This window comes from Ambystoma mexicanum, chromosome 4q (assembly GCF_040938575.1).
Source record: "Ambystoma mexicanum isolate Mex_15411 chromosome 4q, UKY_AmexF1_1, whole genome shotgun sequence".
In the NCBI taxonomy this organism is placed as follows: domain Eukaryota; kingdom Metazoa; phylum Chordata; class Amphibia; order Caudata; family Ambystomatidae; genus Ambystoma; species Ambystoma mexicanum.
In genome coordinates this window covers 314,259,643-314,279,171 of record NC_090928.1, presented here as the reverse complement: position 1 = coordinate 314,279,171, position 19,529 = coordinate 314,259,643, and the positions used below count along the sequence as shown (strand labels likewise).

At 42.1% G+C, this 19,529-nt stretch overlaps 1 protein-coding gene across 3 annotated transcripts in view; it reads right to left on the bottom strand.

The window, feature by feature from the left end:
• Positions 1 to 19,529, bottom strand: part of LOC138468510 (formin-2-like) — a 609,148-nt gene that overhangs the window by 105,335 nt on the left and 484,284 nt on the right. For all 3 annotated transcript variants that reach the window (XM_069609015.1, XM_069609013.1, XM_069609014.1), the window contains exon 10: positions 11,543 to 11,635. In XM_069609015.1, coding sequence (XP_069465116.1) covers positions 11,543 to 11,635 — 93 coding nt within the window. The remainder of the gene's footprint in view (positions 1 to 11,542; positions 11,636 to 19,529) is intronic.

The following is a 19,529-nucleotide window of genomic DNA, read 5'->3' as shown; positions in this document are numbered from 1 at the left end:
ATGGGACTCTTTCCACTGAGGGGGAATATTTCTCTTATGTTGATAGTCAGCCATTTGCCACTTTACCTTGTATATGGGTGTCTATCGTGTGAGTCAGCTGTTCGGGAGGAAAGGTAGTGTTCGTTCCTCGAAGACTTCCTGGTTGCACGCAGCGTAGAAGGTAGGGGTGTGGGTGAGTGTTTGATATCACTGCAGTGAAATAGGACTTTCACATTTTCCTGCAGTGGCATCCGAGTGAGAAGTAAGGCATTTTGGAATAGTGTGCAGTTGATGAATTGTTTCAATGGAACCCATATTCAACAAAATTATGTTTGAATGGTATTATATTTCAAATATGTTGCATGGATGGTACAGCAAGCACTCTTGGTTGTGCTGATGGGGATAAGGAAGAGAGGAGGATGATTTTCACATCTGGGGATCATGTTCTCAATTAAACAATTTTGGGACGAAATCTGAGCAACAATCAAAGATGTAATTCCTTTTCCTATACTGGATGTTAAAGCGTTATCAACTGCTATAGATAATGTACAGCTGATGCTATCTGGAAAAAAGTCCAGCTAACAGTAGGCCACACGTTGCAGTAACTATGGGATACCATGGCCGTGAAGAAACTGTCCCAGTACCTCTTATCTTTACATCAACTTTTCTTTTAAAAAATGAAATGAAGCTGATCATGAAGGTCTACATCTGTGGCCACCATAGATATACTGTCCCAGCAAAGGATAAGCGCTCTTGACTTAATGATGTAACTTTGAAAACTGCAATATCAATAGATCCAAAATGTATATATGGTTGCTTAGGCTCATGGGATCTTTTGTGAATTGTTTTGATTGGGGGGATGTTTAACTGGTTCTGGGGTCAATTCAGATAATTTGATTGCCTTTGATCCTGCATTAAAGAATCGCTGTATGAAAGTATGTAGCAATTGAACAAAGTGGAGGGGTGGTTATGTATGCTCTAAACCTTATGTATTTCTCATCACATTATGTATTGTGATAACTCCATAATTCAGTTTGGGAACAGCTATTTCCTAAAAGGTTCCAGTGAGCACGTTAGAGGCTACTCTCATCAATTAGGCTTTCTCAAGGCTACCATGTTGAAATGGAAGTGGGATTAATAATTACCCATAATACTGCATTTCGTTGAATGACAGTCCGACCAATAAATTGCTACAGTATCACACTTTTTATCAATGCTTAAATTGACATGCTTGTTCCCAAAATGCTTACATAACTTCATATAAGTATTTTTTCTAAATATGTTAACCAGCATATGAACCATACCATTTAGAATGTCTTCCTCGAGTTTAACTATCCATTCAATACCGCCATCTTAAACATTCAACAACATTTAATGTATTTAAATGCATGTGCTCAAACTATGATTGTTCATGGATTAACCCACTTGGCCTACATGCCTCTAATAGGACGCCGACAAAACAGAGACAGCAGTCAAATACAAAATTCAATTAAAATGTCATATGTGTTATAGGTGAGACCTAAGATCCATTAACTTTGCCAACTTTCTATTACTAATCACTTTAGACTCGTTTGACTAATATGTATGCAATTTTCACAAGATGTTTTTAGGTCCGGACCAGGAAAACCTGGAAAATGGATTAAAAACTAAAAAGTGTGAAAAAGGTTTACTTTTTGCTTTGTTTATGCATAGGGGCAATTAGCATTCTTTGGACATGCACCCAGCCTAAACTGCTGTACAGAGTTGCTGCAATTTGTTTCAAAAGAGCACAAGCAGTTTAGACGGGCTTTTTGTTGGTTTGGTGGAACTTTGTCTAGCTGTTTTTTAATTCAGTAAAGGTAGGGGTGCCCACCACACCAAAATGTGTAATATATCTCAGAAGGTGCATTGTCGAAGCTGAGGTTTTTCAGAAATGAAACGCAGCTTTTTCCCCACACTGATGTGAGGCATCCTTGTGAGTATTCTTGCGAGAATGGGAAATTGAATGCTTAAATTGCTATTGGAAGAGGACCAAGGGGATGTTTGCCTTCAAAGTGGATGTGAGGAGACAAACAATTGCAATTGGGAATTGTGAGATTTGCGGAGGGCTAGAGATAGTATATTTTATTCATTTTTGTCTTTGTTAAAAAAAGGTTTTACAAGAATAAGGTTTGCTTTATTGGAGCGTGCCATGTGAATAATACTGTGGTTGAAATTACAATAGGATGTGGTTATTTGGGCAGTTTGTCTTCATGCTAGATATAGGGTGGGCAAGACAATAGTATTTGATCATATTTAGAGTTTGTGGTGAAAATAATTTTTTAACGCATTATTTTCTCCTCAGGATTATCAATGATGAATTTGCAATCTTGTGCACGAGTGCTGCAATGTGGATTCAAAGGGATTTTTCATGATAGCGGAAAAATAGAATGTGTTCATGAGAAATTCTTGCTAGAATCTCATCAACTTTAGCATGCATTCTCATCCTGTTTCCTCACCATCACAAAGTGGGCTTAAATAGGGGGAAATACAGTTTGTGTGAAATGGAACAACAAAACCCCTGAAATTCAGTAAAAACGTTTGTTTGAAGTGACATTAAGGCGATTGGTTACCACATGAAAAGCACTGACATTTGGAAAGAGTTGGGAACTAGGTAACCTTAACTCTGAGCCCATATTGTGCAGATCATGGCCTCAGATGGCATCACAAATGACACTAACAATAGAAAGCATTTTCCAGGAAAGTAGCTGTCAGAGTAAAAAAAAACAAATAAAAAACACGAATCCATGTGACCCAGATATTGTATAATTGTATGTGCAGTGCATGCTTACATATGTATTATACCTGTGGACAGGCAATGGGGTAAAGCGGCCACTGGATCCTTTGAATGTCCTAGCTGGGGTAGGACTATGACCAAAGGTCATGTACCAAAAGGTGTGACCAGTACTCCACAGATCTTTCATGAGGATAAAGTGGCAACTGTCCCGACCTCTGGGATTTTCAGACACGCAACCGAGCATATCAGTGGTAAATACATCACTGCTGATCTTCAATCTATCAGCTTGTGTACAGAATTCAGCTGAAATGTCTATTTTACAACGTGGATTGTCTTTTGTCCCTACACAAACACCTGGTGCCCATCTCTTAACTTGTGAGATAAAACACTTATGTAATATAAGACTCAAGCTCTTTTTATCCAACAAAGAGACACATTTAGAAGAGAATGTCACAGGCTTACATGCCCGCTCTTCATTCACTCCAAATAATTCAGAAGTTCCAGCGCAAGTGTTGACTTTTGAAAACATTACACTTACAGATCTTGCTAAAATCACTAATGGCCACCACCATTTGTTCCATCCCAACCTTGCCTTGGTTGTTTTTGAGGCCATAAACACTTTTGCACAAGATCAGTCAATCGTGATTAAGGATGCTGACAAAGGAGGAGGGATTATAGTCATGGATGCCAACTCATATGACCAAGAGATTTACAGATTGTTGGACATACCAGGCTGTCACCAGAAGATAGCCAGTGAATCTGCGGATATCAAAAGAAAGATTTCTATTCTAAGTGAGAAAGCTACGGAGGAAGGCTATTTGTCACAAAAAGAATGCGACTTTATTATTTTGTCAGAAGAACGCACTCCTCTCTCCTATACAATTCTTAAAATCCACAAGGATATCCACCAGCAGCCTGGATGCCCCATTGTATCCGGCTGCGGGTCAATCCTTGAGCCTTTGTCACAATATAGAGATTTCTTTACTAAACCTTTAGCAATCACAATCCATACCTTTTTATTGGATTCAAGAGATGTTATTACCAGAATCGAAGGCAATGCTTTTGACTCAAGTACCCAAATCCTGGTCACGTTCGATATCAAGGCTTTATATACCAACATTCCACAAGACAAAGCAATTCAAAGTCTCAAGATCATGCTCAATAGGCGCCCTATACCACAAAGATCCAGCTACATTCTTGACTGTCTTTTCCTAATTGATTCGAACAAACAGTTCTTTCAAGATTAAGGACTCATACTTTCTCCAGAGCAAGGGAACAGCCATGGGGTGTTCTTTTGCCCCAAATCTGGTCATTATTTATATGGCTTTGAAGAACAACATGTGCCGAGTAGTGGTAATCCATTTTTTCAGTCCATTATATTTTATCGTCGATATATAGACAATATCCTTCTGATTTGGGAAGGAAATTTAAACACTTATAAAGCGCACCAAACCCTGAGGTATGTAGGCGCTTTTAACTTAAGAATATGTTTACGGTAAGTGCTTCAGGTTACAGAAAAAGAAAGCGTAGGAGGTGGATTACATCATGGAGCGTTCAAAAGGTAATACATTGTTCGCCTAGTGCAAGGAAGAATACATGGTTATCACAATCATTGGGCCTGACCTCATGTTACAGGATGGCTGCACACACAGATGCAAGCGTCAATTCAAAGGTGAAAGCAATAATACAGCAGGGTACTTCCCCTGGCGTGTCCTGGAAGTGGACATGTAGTAGACAGGGCCTTTGGTGTTGAATATTTGAATTCTTTTGTGGGTTGGTCAGGGTCTTTGGTGTAGAATATTTGAATTCTTTTGTGGGTTGGCTCAATTTGGTGGACCCCGATTTGTGCTTTCCTTATGAACACTGACACAAGAATTTCATTTTTGGATTTATCAATTTCTGAAGACAGAGGCAATCTTAAGGAAGAGTTGTTTTTCTAAACAACTGAAAGGAACAACTTTATATTTGAAAAGTCAACATCCCCAAAGTCTCCTCAAAAATATACCCTATGGGATGTTTTTACGATTACGTCGTAATTGCACTGATATTATGAGATTCAACACACATGGATATATTTTACAAACTAGACAGCTAGAACGGGGGTAGCCCAAAAAACTCTAGTTTCAGGAAGAGAGTGAGGCATACCAATCGATAGAGCATGTTGATTCCAAAAACTAAACCTGATTTAGGCGATGGCTTTGACTGTGCATCTACTTTTTGCCTACACAGTAAGACATCAAAGGCTCCATTCTAAAGAATTGGAGAATCCTAAACACATTAGATGTGAAATTGGAAAAACCATTGTTTGCATTTAAAAGAAGTAACAATTTAAAACAAAGACTGACTGGAACTAGTCGTATACTAACCAAACGAATTACCATCCAGAGTGCCCACTTGACTTCGATAGTGGGCCACTATCCCTGTATCTCATGCTCAGCAACTAAATATTCCAGAAAAACATTACGTTTTAATCATGAAGGCAGGTCCTGGAATTTGTGCACATTTACCACTTGCAAAAGCAAGAATGTCATTTATGCTATACATTGTCCCTGCAAAAAACTGTACATCGGGAAGACCTTGAGGGAGGTGCACCTGAACATAATTGATCATCAGTCCAAAATCCGTAATCGCACATTGAATGCGCCTTTGGCTCTACATTATTTGGTAATGGGACACTCCCTTGTAGATCTTACTTGGTTTTCTATAGACAAAATTACTGATTCCAATAGCACCCAGGAAGCCAATAAACTATCCTATAAAGAGCAGCTATGGATTTTTAATCTAAAAACCTTTGAGAGAGGACTCGACTCCATGGAAAAATGAGACTTGAAATCATGAGGGAACCGAGAAACCTGCTGTCTGTTTAGAAAATTGATTTATAACATGGGTTAATTGCTAGGCCTTAGGGTTTTTACTCTTGATGATGGTGTGGTAGTTACCCCCACAGGATAACTCCATTCCCAAATAGGTATAACTTCCCACGTATTCAATTTTTCCCAGTTCTGACTCAAGACTCACTGTTGCAATCCCCCCCGCCACCAATATTACCTTAATTTGTGTCTTCTTCATATTAATGGCAAGGTTGTTTTTACAGACACATTTAATCGGGGCTTTAAATTTACTTTTCGCACCACTTATTGTATGGTCCATTAAAACCAGATCATCAGCATATAATATGCTGATATAAGAGTGTCTCCCATTTTCACTGGACAACCCTTTTCAGACAATACTGAATGTGGGAGGTCTGAGAGGTATACATTAAACAATAGGGGTGCCAACCCACAACCCTGTTTGACTCCCCTATTTATGTCCATCATAGTTGATAATGAACCGGCATCATCTAGCCGTACTTGGACACCTTTGTTTGTGTGTAAAGCAGTAATAGTCAAAAGCCATTCAAGGCATCCCATGAGTCCCAACCTTTGTCACAGTATGGAGTGGTTTATGAATTGAAGGCTGCACTGAAGTCTACAAAAATTAGGTACAGCATGGGGCTGCCCCTTCAGGAAGCCTCCTGTATCAATTTGTCTAATAACATATTATTATGGGTAGTACTTGACCCTGGCCTAAATTTGCTCTGTGTCAGGTGCAGTATGTTACATCTAGTAACCCAACTCTGCATGGCAGTCAAGACAAATATGGAAAACAGCTTCCCCGTCACATCTAGAAGAGAGAGAGTAACCTCTTATTTTCTAGTAGCTCTCTATCCCCTTTTTTGTAGTTGGGGAGTAGCATTGCCTGCTGCCATGTCTCGGGAATCACCCCGTCTCGGCACACTGTCGAATAAGATGTTAAAGATCTTAGACCATACTCCTGGATTTCCCTTTAGTACTGAATTTGACAGGCATTTGGCCCGTTGTTCCCGATCCCTTTAAATGAATAAAAGTTGTGCACATTTCTTCAGTACTAATGTTCAGTGGCCAGCGGACTCCACCCCCACGCACCTGCATCACCATTGATGTTTGTACACATTTAGATTTAATATAATCAGTCAATTTTTCTGCAGGAATTGAATCGACTGTCGTTTGCTGTCCCCTTTGGCCTTGGATAGAAGTTACCAAATCGAATGGGAGTCTTTACTACACAGTGTGGCCACATTTGTTGCCACTGAATATTCTTCTGTGAATAACTCCTTCTTTTAAGACAGCTTCTATAATCTATAATTGCCTTTCAGCCTCATTATCCTGGCGGCCACCTCCCACTGTGTGCCCTCCCTCCGAAGTGACTTCGCTTTTGGCACTTGGCCTCTCAAATTTCAATGTCAAAGACATGCTTATGTTGAGAATTATGTATGATCGTATGCCTTCGACACAGAGACCCAATTTCAAACACAAGTGACTGCAGTCATTCGCCCATTCCGTATGCACTGTGTAACTCAAATGAAGGACTTTCATGTTTAAGAAGCCAGTGCACCGCCCTGGTGACCCTGTCAATATTCTTTAGGGTCCAACCTAGCCGGTTTACCGCATGGATTATTTCAACCCCTCCTCCGCCACTGGTCTCCTTCCCAGGTTAGTGAGGCATAATGACGAAACTTATAGGGAGTGATCACTGTAATCTGTACCCTGGACAGCAAAGGACTCAACTTTTTTCCACAAAGGTGTTGCTGGCAAGAAAATAGTCCAAGGTGGAGGAGTTTTTATCCATATGCCAGGTACACTGGACGAGTCTAACTCCAAAGGTTCATCTGTTTAACATGGTCACTCCCCACTCCTTTAGGAATGCCATCCACTTGGCCCCTTTACGGCGTCCTCGTTTCTTACTCATTGTAATAACTAGGTTAACAAATCTATAGGCACACCCATGTCAGTATCTCTACAGCTGGCATTTAAGTCCCGACCTAGAAAGATGAAGTTGTGACCTACTGGGGTCAACCAACCTGCACTTATAGCATCAATACATTCATAAATGTCATCCAGGTTTAAAATGGTCGGAGACACATATATGTTAATCAAAAGCATTATCGCAAATCCCCCCCCCCCCCACGCCCCGAACATAGCCACCTGAATGGCCATTACGTTTTGGTGTACTCGTGATCAATTTTGTGCTTTGTACCTGGAGATTCTGCTTTAATCCAATGATGAGGCCCCCAGAAGGGCGCCCAGTTATCTCCTTCGTGGCCATCTCCTGGAAGACAATATAACCCTCCTTTTGTATCTCTTTTGTAAGGGACGTCTCCTGCAACAGTATTATATCACATTCATGCAGGAGGGCAAGGAAGCCCTTAGGGCCCAGAAAATGGCTATAGCCTCGGGTATTGCAAGATACCACCTTCAATAATTAATTTGACCCCTCCAATTGTCATTTTGTAAACCATTCCCAACCCATTATGTCTTCTGGCAGTGGTGCAGGTTGTGACCCTATTCTTGGTACACCAGATATTGTAGCCGTTCCTACCCATTTTGCAGCCTGTGTGGCTGCCGGAACATCATTGTGTTTCTTTGCGCACACGTGCAAAGGACAATGAACCACGTACCCAAAATTCTCTATGTAAACCCGGTGTGCTCTAACAAAGGCAGAGACCTCTGGGGTTACACAGTGTACTTGGACAAAGTTCCCCTCATTGCCTTTAACAGGTTCCACAAAGCTGAAGTCAGAGGAGGATAGGACACGTAATGCCAGCAAACTCTTCCATATGCTCAACATGTCTGATCTGTTGGCACATTTGTCTGAAAAAGTCTGCAGCCCTTGGCCAAACGTAAACGTTTTTGTGGTCGGGATTATCATGCATACCTTCTGGGCTGTCGCCCTTGCTGGTGGAATAGAAGAGGGTGGAGTACCTTGCTTAGGCCAGGTTTGGTCTGGTGTAACAAAAGGCCAGCTTGTATGGTTTCCCTACATGTCGTGCAAACCCCCAAGACCGTTGGTATTGATCCCTACTTTTTTATTGGCCGGCCAGGCCACATCCCCAATTAGCCAACTGATGAGTGTCAGCAGATTTTTGTCTCTTTCTCTTCCGTGACGCTTTCTTTTTGTCTTTCTTGTTTTGACGCTGCTCCAGCAAAATAGATGTAGATTGTAATTGTTCTGCTGATTGAGTTTTATGAAATATTGGTGGCTCCACTGTAGATATAACCGGATGGCGTGCCTTGGCTCGCTTAGCCAATCGTCTTTCTTTTCTAGACATATAAATTGAGATATCCTTTTGGTTTTCTTACATGAGATTTATGACCAGTTGTGAAGGTGGTGAAGAATGTTTTGGCCGAGATGATCTGAGTTTTCTATATGGTTCTGTTCCATTATAGGATTACTAGTAGGTAGCTTAGGGCACCCCATTGGCTTGCAGTCAAGTGTCTCCATGGATCTACCTTGCTTTTTTTTCATCCAGAATAACCCCACATCGTTTTAATAGGATTTTTACTGTAAAGTGCACAACGCTGGTAGAGGCGTTTACATCCATCGGTTTTATTCTGACTTTCATCTTTGCTTGTTGCATTAGGAAACAGATTTGGGGAGGTTGAAAGGTGCGGGTCTGTTTCATGGAGAGATGGAGAAGGGTAAAAGCGAGCGAGTTGTGCTTTCCAATTTAAGGCCCGGCACCCGTTTTCCGCCGATGGATCGACGTTCACCCAACTGGTCCCCATTACGCCTTGCAAAGGGTAACAAAGCCCCAGCAGTGAGTTATTGGCAATATTGCCATAGTATGAATTTGTGCCATTTATTATTTCAAGGACCGCTTTTTTTCAATTTTCAGATGTTTTTGGCTTGACCCCTTTATTGGAGTGATAATACTCGGTAATTTTCCCTAAAACAGGAGGATGTGTGTGAATAGCGAGACAACCCTTCATTTCATTCTGGTGGTGCACCCCCTGTATCGGGTGAATTTCTCAGGCGTGAGTCTGTGCAAGTGACAGCTTTTCCTTAGGGTTTGCCAATTCTCGAGTTTAAGTTTCTAGATTTAGTTGCGGCCTTACCAGGCATGTTTCACACCACTTTGTTTAAAACAGCAATAGTACAATGAATTTTTGAAAAGTCTACGTGTGAAAAAAGTAGGTTTCAGTTTCCGAGTTGCACAAACTGTTGGGCAGAGGCCAATGGCCACTCTACCCAAGTTTACCGTTGCACAATTAGACAGTAAAAATGTGCTAAACTCAAAAGAAGAGTAAGAGCGTCTGCGGGTAAGGTGTTTAGTTTAGGTTACCGTATTTCTCGTCCATTTGAGCACTGTTGCATGTCACCCCTTCTGGGGGACATGTTGGCTCCCAGGGTTGGTGTCATGGTCACATGGGGGTAACCATGTGACCAAGGAAATAAAAAGGATGATTCGTTTCCGGCTCGTCAGTCGATCCTGCACTGACTCCGGTGTCGTTCTTACCAAGCACCATGCTGGTGGTCCACCGCGTGCAGGAGGCCCAAGGACGGGGCCATGCCTGAGGTCGGCGCTCCTGCTGGGTAACGCCGGCCTCCTTGACTGTTCTGGCCATGTGACCATGGCTGAGGGTGCAACCCGGCCTGGGTGCCCCCAGAGCCGGGGCTGCAGTGAGCTGGGTGCCCTCAGCCCACGTCACCCGCTCTGGTGATCCGGGGCAAGCAGGGTGCTCCCTGCTCATTTTTTGCTGCGTGATCGCAGCCCCACTGACCAATGTCGGGTGACCCCCGACAACATCTGTGGCCCACTCCGGTGGTCTGGGAGCAGGCCACAACAAGCACCGCTTCGTTCTCAAGCGAGGCAGGGAGAACCGTAACACCAACATCAGAAGTACCAAACAATAAGCACACTACTGACACTCTGCGCAACGCGCTTCGTGCTGCCTCCTGGGCAATGCAGCAACCGCAGAGTTAAAGGGCCAGTAACTGTTTCCTTGAAGAAGTGCATGCTCGTATTGAGAGAGGAATTCTCTGCCAACACTTCCCACAGCAACATCAAACACTCTACTGACAATCTCTGCATCCTATACAATGCCTTCTGGAGGCAAAACCCATGCTACCTGCAAAGTCCGGTCCTTTTGCAAACCCAAGTCAGGTGAATAAAATACAGCTCCATTTGTCAAACCAAGTTCTATATGTTCAAACAAGGGAGCAAAACAATTTGAGCGCAGTGTCTCAGAATGAAAAGCTTGACCAAATTCTTCACACTTAATCACTTTACATTCTTGCAGCTGTTCAATACATCACTGTTTAAGCAAGCCTTCAATCTCAAGTCAGTCAGACGGTGGGATGATTTGACTCCTCTCTGCCCTTCTGTCCCAAATAATTTATGAGGCAAGGCACAGACTAGCAAATGGAAAATGGAAACTAAACCCTGTAGCCAATTAGACTCATAAGATGGACCACTGAATTCTATCCCCATTCTTTCAGGCCTGCTGGTGGCACAGGAAGGGGTGGGGAGCTGGGCATTTTGGATGGCTTATCAAGATGCTAATTAGAACATTTACAATGTAGTTGTGCCTGCATTGTAGAGTTCAATTCCATCAAAGTGGTATGACTGAACTCGCCAGTCCATCTAAATAAATAAATGAGCTCCTTGAGGTAAAAGTTTAATACATTTAAAAGTTTGCTCATCACATCCCTGATTTTACAGTATAGAGTTAATTAAGAATTGATCTTCCATTCAAATCAAGGTTTCAAAAAGCAGAACTGAACGGGACAACGTTGTCCTCTATGTTAGTGACTACATTAAATTATTAAATATAAAATCATTCATAAAATAATACATCAGGATAGCTATGAACATTATCATGGCCCGTTTCGAAAACATTGGTTATCCAACAGGTCATGACCTCGCTTTATTGGTGGAAGCTCATCCATTCCCAATTAGAATATAAGCATTGAAGATGCCAATAACAATGGGTTAATGCTGTGCTTTACCTTGCTTAATGAATTCTTCCATGTATTCCTTAAAAGGATGCAGGTTCTCTTCAGAGGACACCCTGTTAACTTGCTTTACTTGCATCTCGCATGCTACAAATCAAACAAAGAAATGTCACATATTTGAGTGTACAAAAAGAAAAGGCAGAGTTGCGGTAAAAAGAATGGAAACGTATCCAAAATGCCAGGGGTAGTTGACGTGACATTATATTCCTGATTACGTCGAAGTAAGTGATGTAACATGGCCTCTGACCCCCCAGGGCATTGCAAGAAGTAAACACGCGAAACTTGGTGGCACTCAGAAGTGATGTTGCAGATGTAAAAAGAACTTAAATAAGCTTACACATAAAACAAATTGTTACTGCAGAAAACAAGACTATTTTAATTACCAGTCATATTTCTGATCCTTCATTGATATGCCGTCATGGCTGGGTGGATGAGATGACTACAGGACACCAAACAGAATCCACATAAACTGCAAACACTACCTGCATATGACCATATAGCCACCTATCACCAGTCACTGCAATCGAAAGCATGTCAGACTCACATACCAGGTATGTCATATGTAAAGTATAGTCTGTCATGTCCTGGTGCTGCAATCATATGCCAAATGCAGTCTCCAATTCCTCAGAAATGCCATTTAATGCCTCATATACCTTGAATGGTCACCGTATGTAAAGTGCTGACTCATGTACGAGTGATACCATCATATGCCAAGTGCAGCCTAAAATGCCAGCAAATAATTGATATGCCTGGTAAACGTAACATATGTAAGGTACAGACTCGCAGGTGATGCCATCATATCCCAAGCAGTCACAAATGCCTCAAACATCACTTACTACGGGCACATGTCTGGTATAATCACAGTATGCAAGGTCAGGTTTCTCACATGTCTAGTTGTTACAATGGCCGGCCAAGTACAACCACCACAATTGTCTCAACAATGCCATGCAGTCAATGACCAGTTTCAGATTTTCTTCATACTGATTACTCCTACTGGAAAGTTCGCTAATCGATCTGCTTTTATTACCCAAGTGAATGGTTCTGAATTCATCAATCTCGGAAGGATGAAGTGCCTAGACTGCTCTGATGAGTTTTGAACGTGTGAAAGCTGTTCACAAGTCACTTACCCTTGTTGAGCTATCTATTCTGACCAAATGCATTGTACAGCCAGGAAATAAGGTGGAGCCTAACATATGCAGTTTCTACCACGCATATACTTCTGCAGCAGTTTATATAGCACTTTCTTCAACAATGAAAGTTTGTCAGGATGATTCTTTAACACCGCTTCAGAGCACTTCCTCAACTTCCAACTGGTTTACTTCCATGCCAGGCCTACTACTTCAATCATAGCAGTTTATTCCCATGCCAGGCCTACTTCTTCGATGACACCTGGCTTACTCACAGGGCAGGCCCACAACTTCAATGATCAATGTTCGGGCGTACTCCACTGCCCAAGCAGCATAGAACTGTTATCACAACCTCTGACCTGGAATACTCTCCTGTAAGGTCAGTGAATTATAAACAAATGCCTATGTGGCTCAGACCAGTTTACAACAACTTTGCAATATCTCTTGCTTTCACAACAACAGGCTTTAAGCAATTCTTCAGGCAAGACGAGATTCACATTGGTGTTCTTTATTACACTTTTTTAACTTACAACACCTCTGCAAGTTATGTTCCTCTCCTTCTGAATAACCTTTACCGCTTTGGTTTCCCCACTTCATCAACCAAACACTGACAATGATATGGACTTCTGCTTCTTCCTTGGCTTTGGCAATGTGGGTTTATACCAACCTTGCTATGCACTTTTTAAAACATGGTCAATGAGCTTTGCAAACCGTGGGACCTTCATTTACCCACTTATGTCTTTGGCAATGTTTCTTGGATTTAAATAGCCTTACTTTCACTTTCTTTTGGCTTGGGTAATTATAGTTTGCATGGGTTCTGAAATTATTGCCACATCTTGTTGCAGAGTGTTAAATAAACTTGCATGCTTAAAGTTGCAGTCAATTGATATTACAAAATAATGCTTTCTCCACTTTCTGCCGGTTTGGTATTCAAAACTGCCTCTCTAAGCGATTGTTTTCTTACATTAAAGTACCTGCACTGAGCAGGCACGCAGTCACGGATCGCTCAGGTGTCACAAATGCTTGGTGAACTCATCCATCGGGTATGATGTGCAAATCTGTTTTCCTCGCTGCTCCCAGGTCTTCAATCTCTGCTGCTCTTCTCTGTTGGGCAATCTTCTGCTTCAAGTCTGCCACTGCCTGCACCATTCGCACATGGAGCTTCCAATGCCCCAAAGGCTCTCTGGTGCTCGTCTGCCACCGGAGAAAGCGTTCTCAAGGGGGAAACCTCTTACACTTTAGCTTTCCACTGCACAACCTCTGCAAACTCAGTCTCCAAAGGGTAAGCTTCCTTCTCAGATGCTTCCCACTCTGTGACCTCTGCAATCACAGCTTCTGGAGGTGAAGACCCTCTTAGGACCGGTTACTGCTCAACAGTAGTCCCATCATCTTCTCGCTCCTTCAGATTCTATTTCTGCTGCAACATGGAGAGTTCACAATGACTGCTGCTCCTCGCCTACTGCTTTCTCATGGCCTGTACCCGAGGGTACCTTTTAAGCCTCACAGTCTCCCTCAGGTGTGGGTCATTCCCATTAACTAGCTGCACTTTGCAGTTTTGTCTCTCTGCAGCCCTCTTCCTCATCCCAGTACCTTGAGGATTATGGGACTTGGAGTCCATAACACAAACATCAGTTTTTCTAGTGGGAATGTTTTTTTCATGCTCGTTTCTTCTTAAAAGAATATCACAAGGATACTTTGACAGACCTGGCTTTACAGATAAATAAAGATATATACAGTCTAGATTGGTATTGGTTTCAGACTTTCCTCTACTATTCCTTTGGGGTGTAGGGGGGCATCTAATTTTATGAGTCTTCCTGTTTAAAAAAGGATTTTCATTCCTTCCATTGCCCAAGGATCTATAAATGTGTTCACCCACATTAAGATGTTCAACTTGGGAAGTAAAAAGCTCTCTTTCTGACAGCAAGCCATTACAGACTTTGGTATCATTGACATTCCTTCCCTGGAGAAAGAAATACGTTGTCTCACCCAACAGAGTCTGCTTATTCCTCTGGGCCCTTTCTCCTCCCAGGTGATCCTTCCAAAGAACACCACCCCCAAGGTCAGGATCAGACAGCATCTGCCTTTCTTGGCCACCTGGGAGGACACTTTAGGCAGGGTCTCTGTGAGGACTCTGTAGGATTCATCACAGCATGCAGGCATGTACACACAAAGCATATGTTCTTTTCAGTATCTAAATGATGATATACATGAGAGAAGTAAATACCGCAAACTGTTTTCTGGCCTCATGACTGGCCCCACACCATGAATTGCGCCCCCTGTACCGCAAGCAGTGCCACGCCACACTCCTGCAAGTTGGGCAGAAGGCCCCCCCACCCCCTAAGTGTGGGGTCCCAGGGCACATGCCCAGTTTGCCTACCCATCGAAACGTCTCTGGTTACATACCTTACGAATTCTTGAATTCTTGTCAACTGAGAAACCAAAGGTTGACTCACTTGCTAGTCCATGGGGATCGATAACTCAGGTAGCCACGGCACGGCCATCACCTATGAATCCAGGCCGTCGGGGTGGACCAGTGCGGGATCACCATCTGGGTGAGGGATCTTTGGGGAGTGGGGGTGAGAACCGATGAGACGCGTTATCCCCCCTTTCCTGGGCCCATACCCCATGCTATTTTATAGGATTCTCCAACATCCCAACTCCCCCCTTTACGCACAAACACTGGGCTAAGGAAGAATGTGACAGAGTAAAGAGGCTAACCTTTACATATCTCATTGGACATGTGCCGCTAATTAGGTCAGACAAAGTCAGGCATTTGACCTTAATCGCATACATCTGATACCCATTAGCTCCTCCCACATGGATAAAAGGCAGATCATAGAGAGACACTCTGAGCAAGGTGAGACACGAGAAGGAGCAGATCTTCTGGGGTGAAGGCAAGCCCACTGGAGCAGGACGATCAATCGAAGGCCCAGAGCGAAGGGTGGGGAAACCTTGAAGGTCCCTGAAGGAGGTTGCCGCCTCTGGGAAACCGTGACGGATACATGGAGAAAGACGAATCAAAGACAAGAAGCCTGCATTGTGTGTCAAGGATGCCTGCAACCCTCCCGGGTGAACGACACAGTTGGGGAGGCAAGGCCAAGCCTGTGGTATCAACCTTGACTTGTGAATCAAAGTGGAAGAGACAAGAAAAATAATGAAAACACCTGGTGAGTTAGCGAAAGACATGAAATTCCTGTTAGTGTCAAGGAAAGATTGAAGCTGCAACAGTATCTCACAATTGAAGGTTGCGCACGAGTCAATGAGACGCAAAAGAAATGCTACAGTTACAGATAACTGTGAAGCCAGTGATACAGAGTACTGGAGCGGTCCGGCGAAAGGAGGTAGCCCACTGAAAAGTATCTGCAAAATGTTTGATGCCTAGTTATAAATCTGCAAGTGAACAAACTCAAATGTGCAGTGGTCAAGATTAAACCCAATGAAAGGGGAAGTTGAAAGGTGATTGCTTTAAGAGAAAGATTTCTTTTAACTTTGTTGATTGTGTTATGGAACTACCAAGGCCAAGAGACACTGGGGCAAATATCATAAGGGAGAGAAAGTGATAGTCGAAGTGTTCCTGCGGACGTTTATGGAAAAATCCCATCACATTTGAAAGTCTTCAACATCAGTGGAAGATCTGAGTCCAACCGAGGGCGACCTGCAATATGAAATAAGATAGGGGAAGGGAACCCCTAACAAATGTGAAGCTTGGGGAAGGGAACCCCTGCAGAGGCTGTGATTGCTAGGTCTGAGCCTGACTGAGGAAGTCCTACGTGATGATGAATCAGGCACTTTGTGTTGAAAAGTCCGAGCCTGACAGAGGGAGACCTACTTGAACTTTTGTTGAACTGTGAAAGAACTTGGAAGACTGTAATAAGTGACTAACGTGGAAGGCCAAGCAGGTCTCTACGCATGTTTTGAACTGCCTTCTTTTTTTATAAGCTGATGTTTACAGAGCTGCCTTACTCTTTGCTGTCTAACGTGGGGAGGGGAGCCAACTCAGACACTTTGATCTTTTGTTATAACGCTGACTTTCCTTTGCATACACATTCCCCTTTACACACTTATTGTATAAGAGATAGGGCAGGCATTAGGTTGTGTTAGTATAGGTCATTTTGATTTGAAAAAGACTGACTAGGGCTGCGTCCTCTTAATTATTTGATGGTAGGGTCTTCTCCCATCATAGTTATAGGACAAAGAAGGAGTTTTTCCAAATCCCCAGGATTGAATAAAGGTTTTGAAACTTGTAACTCTTGTGTCAGTGTCATACTTGTGATACCATGCCTCCCTTACACAACTCAAAATAAATTGTATTGTAATCTCCTTTGAAATTCTATCTTGATGATTGCCTGGTGGATGAGTACAGAAGTTAAAACTTCAAAGCTCCCCCTAAATGCCACAAAACGCATCATTAATCCTACTATGCAGAACGCTCAAATAGCTGCTCCAAAGAATACCAGAAGAAAGCACAAGAGAAACTGATGCTTACAATGCCTTTAGGTATATGTTCACTGAACATCACAAATCACTGGAATAGGCAAATTATATTAATCCCACGTGTAGCCACGAAAGACACATTGTACATAACAGCTAACATAGGATTAATCAAACTCATTAAATATTTTAATATATCATAAAAATTCAATATGCAGCAGATGCCTTCTCCTAATATACATAAACAGTATTCACATCCATACAGATTACCACCTGTAACACACATTTAAATACATACATTTATTAGAAAGGTCACTAATACATATAAACACAAACACATGCATACATATTTACAAAATAATCTACATCAGTGTCTAATTTATACAAACATTAGGTTGATCCTAAACAATGATTTTATATTAAGGTCCCAATTAAATGGCCATTATCCATGGTGTAGATGTTACTTCTAATCAATTCTTACAGACTTTTCAATTTCCTGACATATTGTCAAATACATCCAGGCTTGTATCAAGGTCACACCACCAATCATTTTGTGCAGCATCTCAAATGTCGAGTGCCCGATATCCAAACTGGCAAGTTGCAAAAGTTATAACCAGTTTCAACATAACAGAATTTGATCTAGCAAGGTCTTCCGCAGGACATAAGATCTATGCAAAACATAAATTTGATTTTTTATTTAAACAATCTCTCCTAACATTTAATTTATCAGGTGAATAATGTATCAATCCTGAAAAGGAAAAAGTGGCATTAGTAGTTAAGGTAGCTTCATCGTAACCAAGTGACTGCCACCAATTTCACCCAAACAATGTGGCCTACTAATGGAGTCGTCTTGCAAATGAAGGCTGCAAAGGTGATACAAAAATACATATTTTTCAAAATCAATTAAATGAGTCCTACAAAATACTGAAGTGATCCCTGATTGAAAGTTTAGAGTTACCCAAGAGAAAACATATGATGCTGAATCATTCAATATGCCCAGAGGTCCTGGCACTGAATATCACACCTGGAAATTTGAAGAACACCGAGGGGAGTGAGGGGAGTGACAGGTTGGAAGGGCCTACAAAGACCAGAAAAAGGATCCTCACACAGCTAAGCAGACCAGCAGCATGTGCACATCTGACTGAGGTGGGAATTTGGTTGAAGGCCCCACAACTCTCCCAAATTGTGGAAAATGCTTATGGTCAATGGAGAAGCTGAGAGGCAGCCATACAAGAACAAACATGAGCATCTCAAAGAGAGGAAAGTGAGTGTAGCCCTTTTGGCCATCCTGCAAAAAAGATTAGCACCAAAAAACATGGATCCAAAATTCCCTCTGCAATAAGCAGTAGAAGCAATCCTGGCAGAGCACAATGCAACATTTGCGTTAGTCTCACTGACATGTCTTACACCAGCATGGACGACTTCAATTAAGCGATTTCAGAGACCAGATTCAGTCCAGTCTGTCCAACCTGCTTTTGCCGTAACAGAACCTGAAACAAAAAAACTGCCCATTGACAGAGAACAGGACACATTCCTATTCACAGATTAATAGACTGGACTTCTGATGGTCTAGTATAGTGCTAAGACTGCACAACAGTAGTCCTCATGTCTACTAATGCCCCATTAACGCAGAACTTTGCCAGAAGTCAGATCTTCAGCTTTATTTAACACTTTCCAAACCAGTGACAACCACAGACTTGCAGCGTTAGGAATCCCTTCTGGATGTCCTGGGTTAATTGCCAAATGATGTATTATGTTCCTTTTATCCTGAACTTATCAGAATTTTGGTTTCTTCACAAGCCTCCCATCTATCCCGCCAACATTTCCAACCACTCTTTTCTTAGTGAGTCAATCAAATCAATGCCACCAAATTGACAAAGGTGTGCTATGTAAGACCTCTTTATATTATATAATAAGAGCAACAGGACATTAAAGATGTACACATTTTTCTGGTAAACAAAATTAAGCTGCAGAAAAAAGATGACCCTGAAAAGAAAGATGTAACCTGGCAAAGGTGTATAGGGGTGCCAATCCCTCCCCCCTCAACTGAAATGGTTCCATTATTGCAGAAATCAGGATTATAGTGCCTTTACGGTAAAAAGTGCATATGACACTGCGCATATTTGGGTTAAAATGACCCAGGAAGTGAACGGTGCCTTAAATATCACACACATATCATGAGTATATAAAAGTATATTATGAATAAGGGATACAAAGTGAGAAATGCTTAAATAAACAATGGTTCCCAGAAGGATGAATACAGTGGCAAACAGATATTTCAAAATGGATACCTCAAGCACAAAATGGTGTTTAGTGTTAAGGCCAGGTGTGAAAACCCTGACTCATGCTGATAAGCAACGGAGGCAACACATGAAATGGTCTTAGGCAGCATCTTGCAGTGAGATAATTGAGTCTGAGAGGTT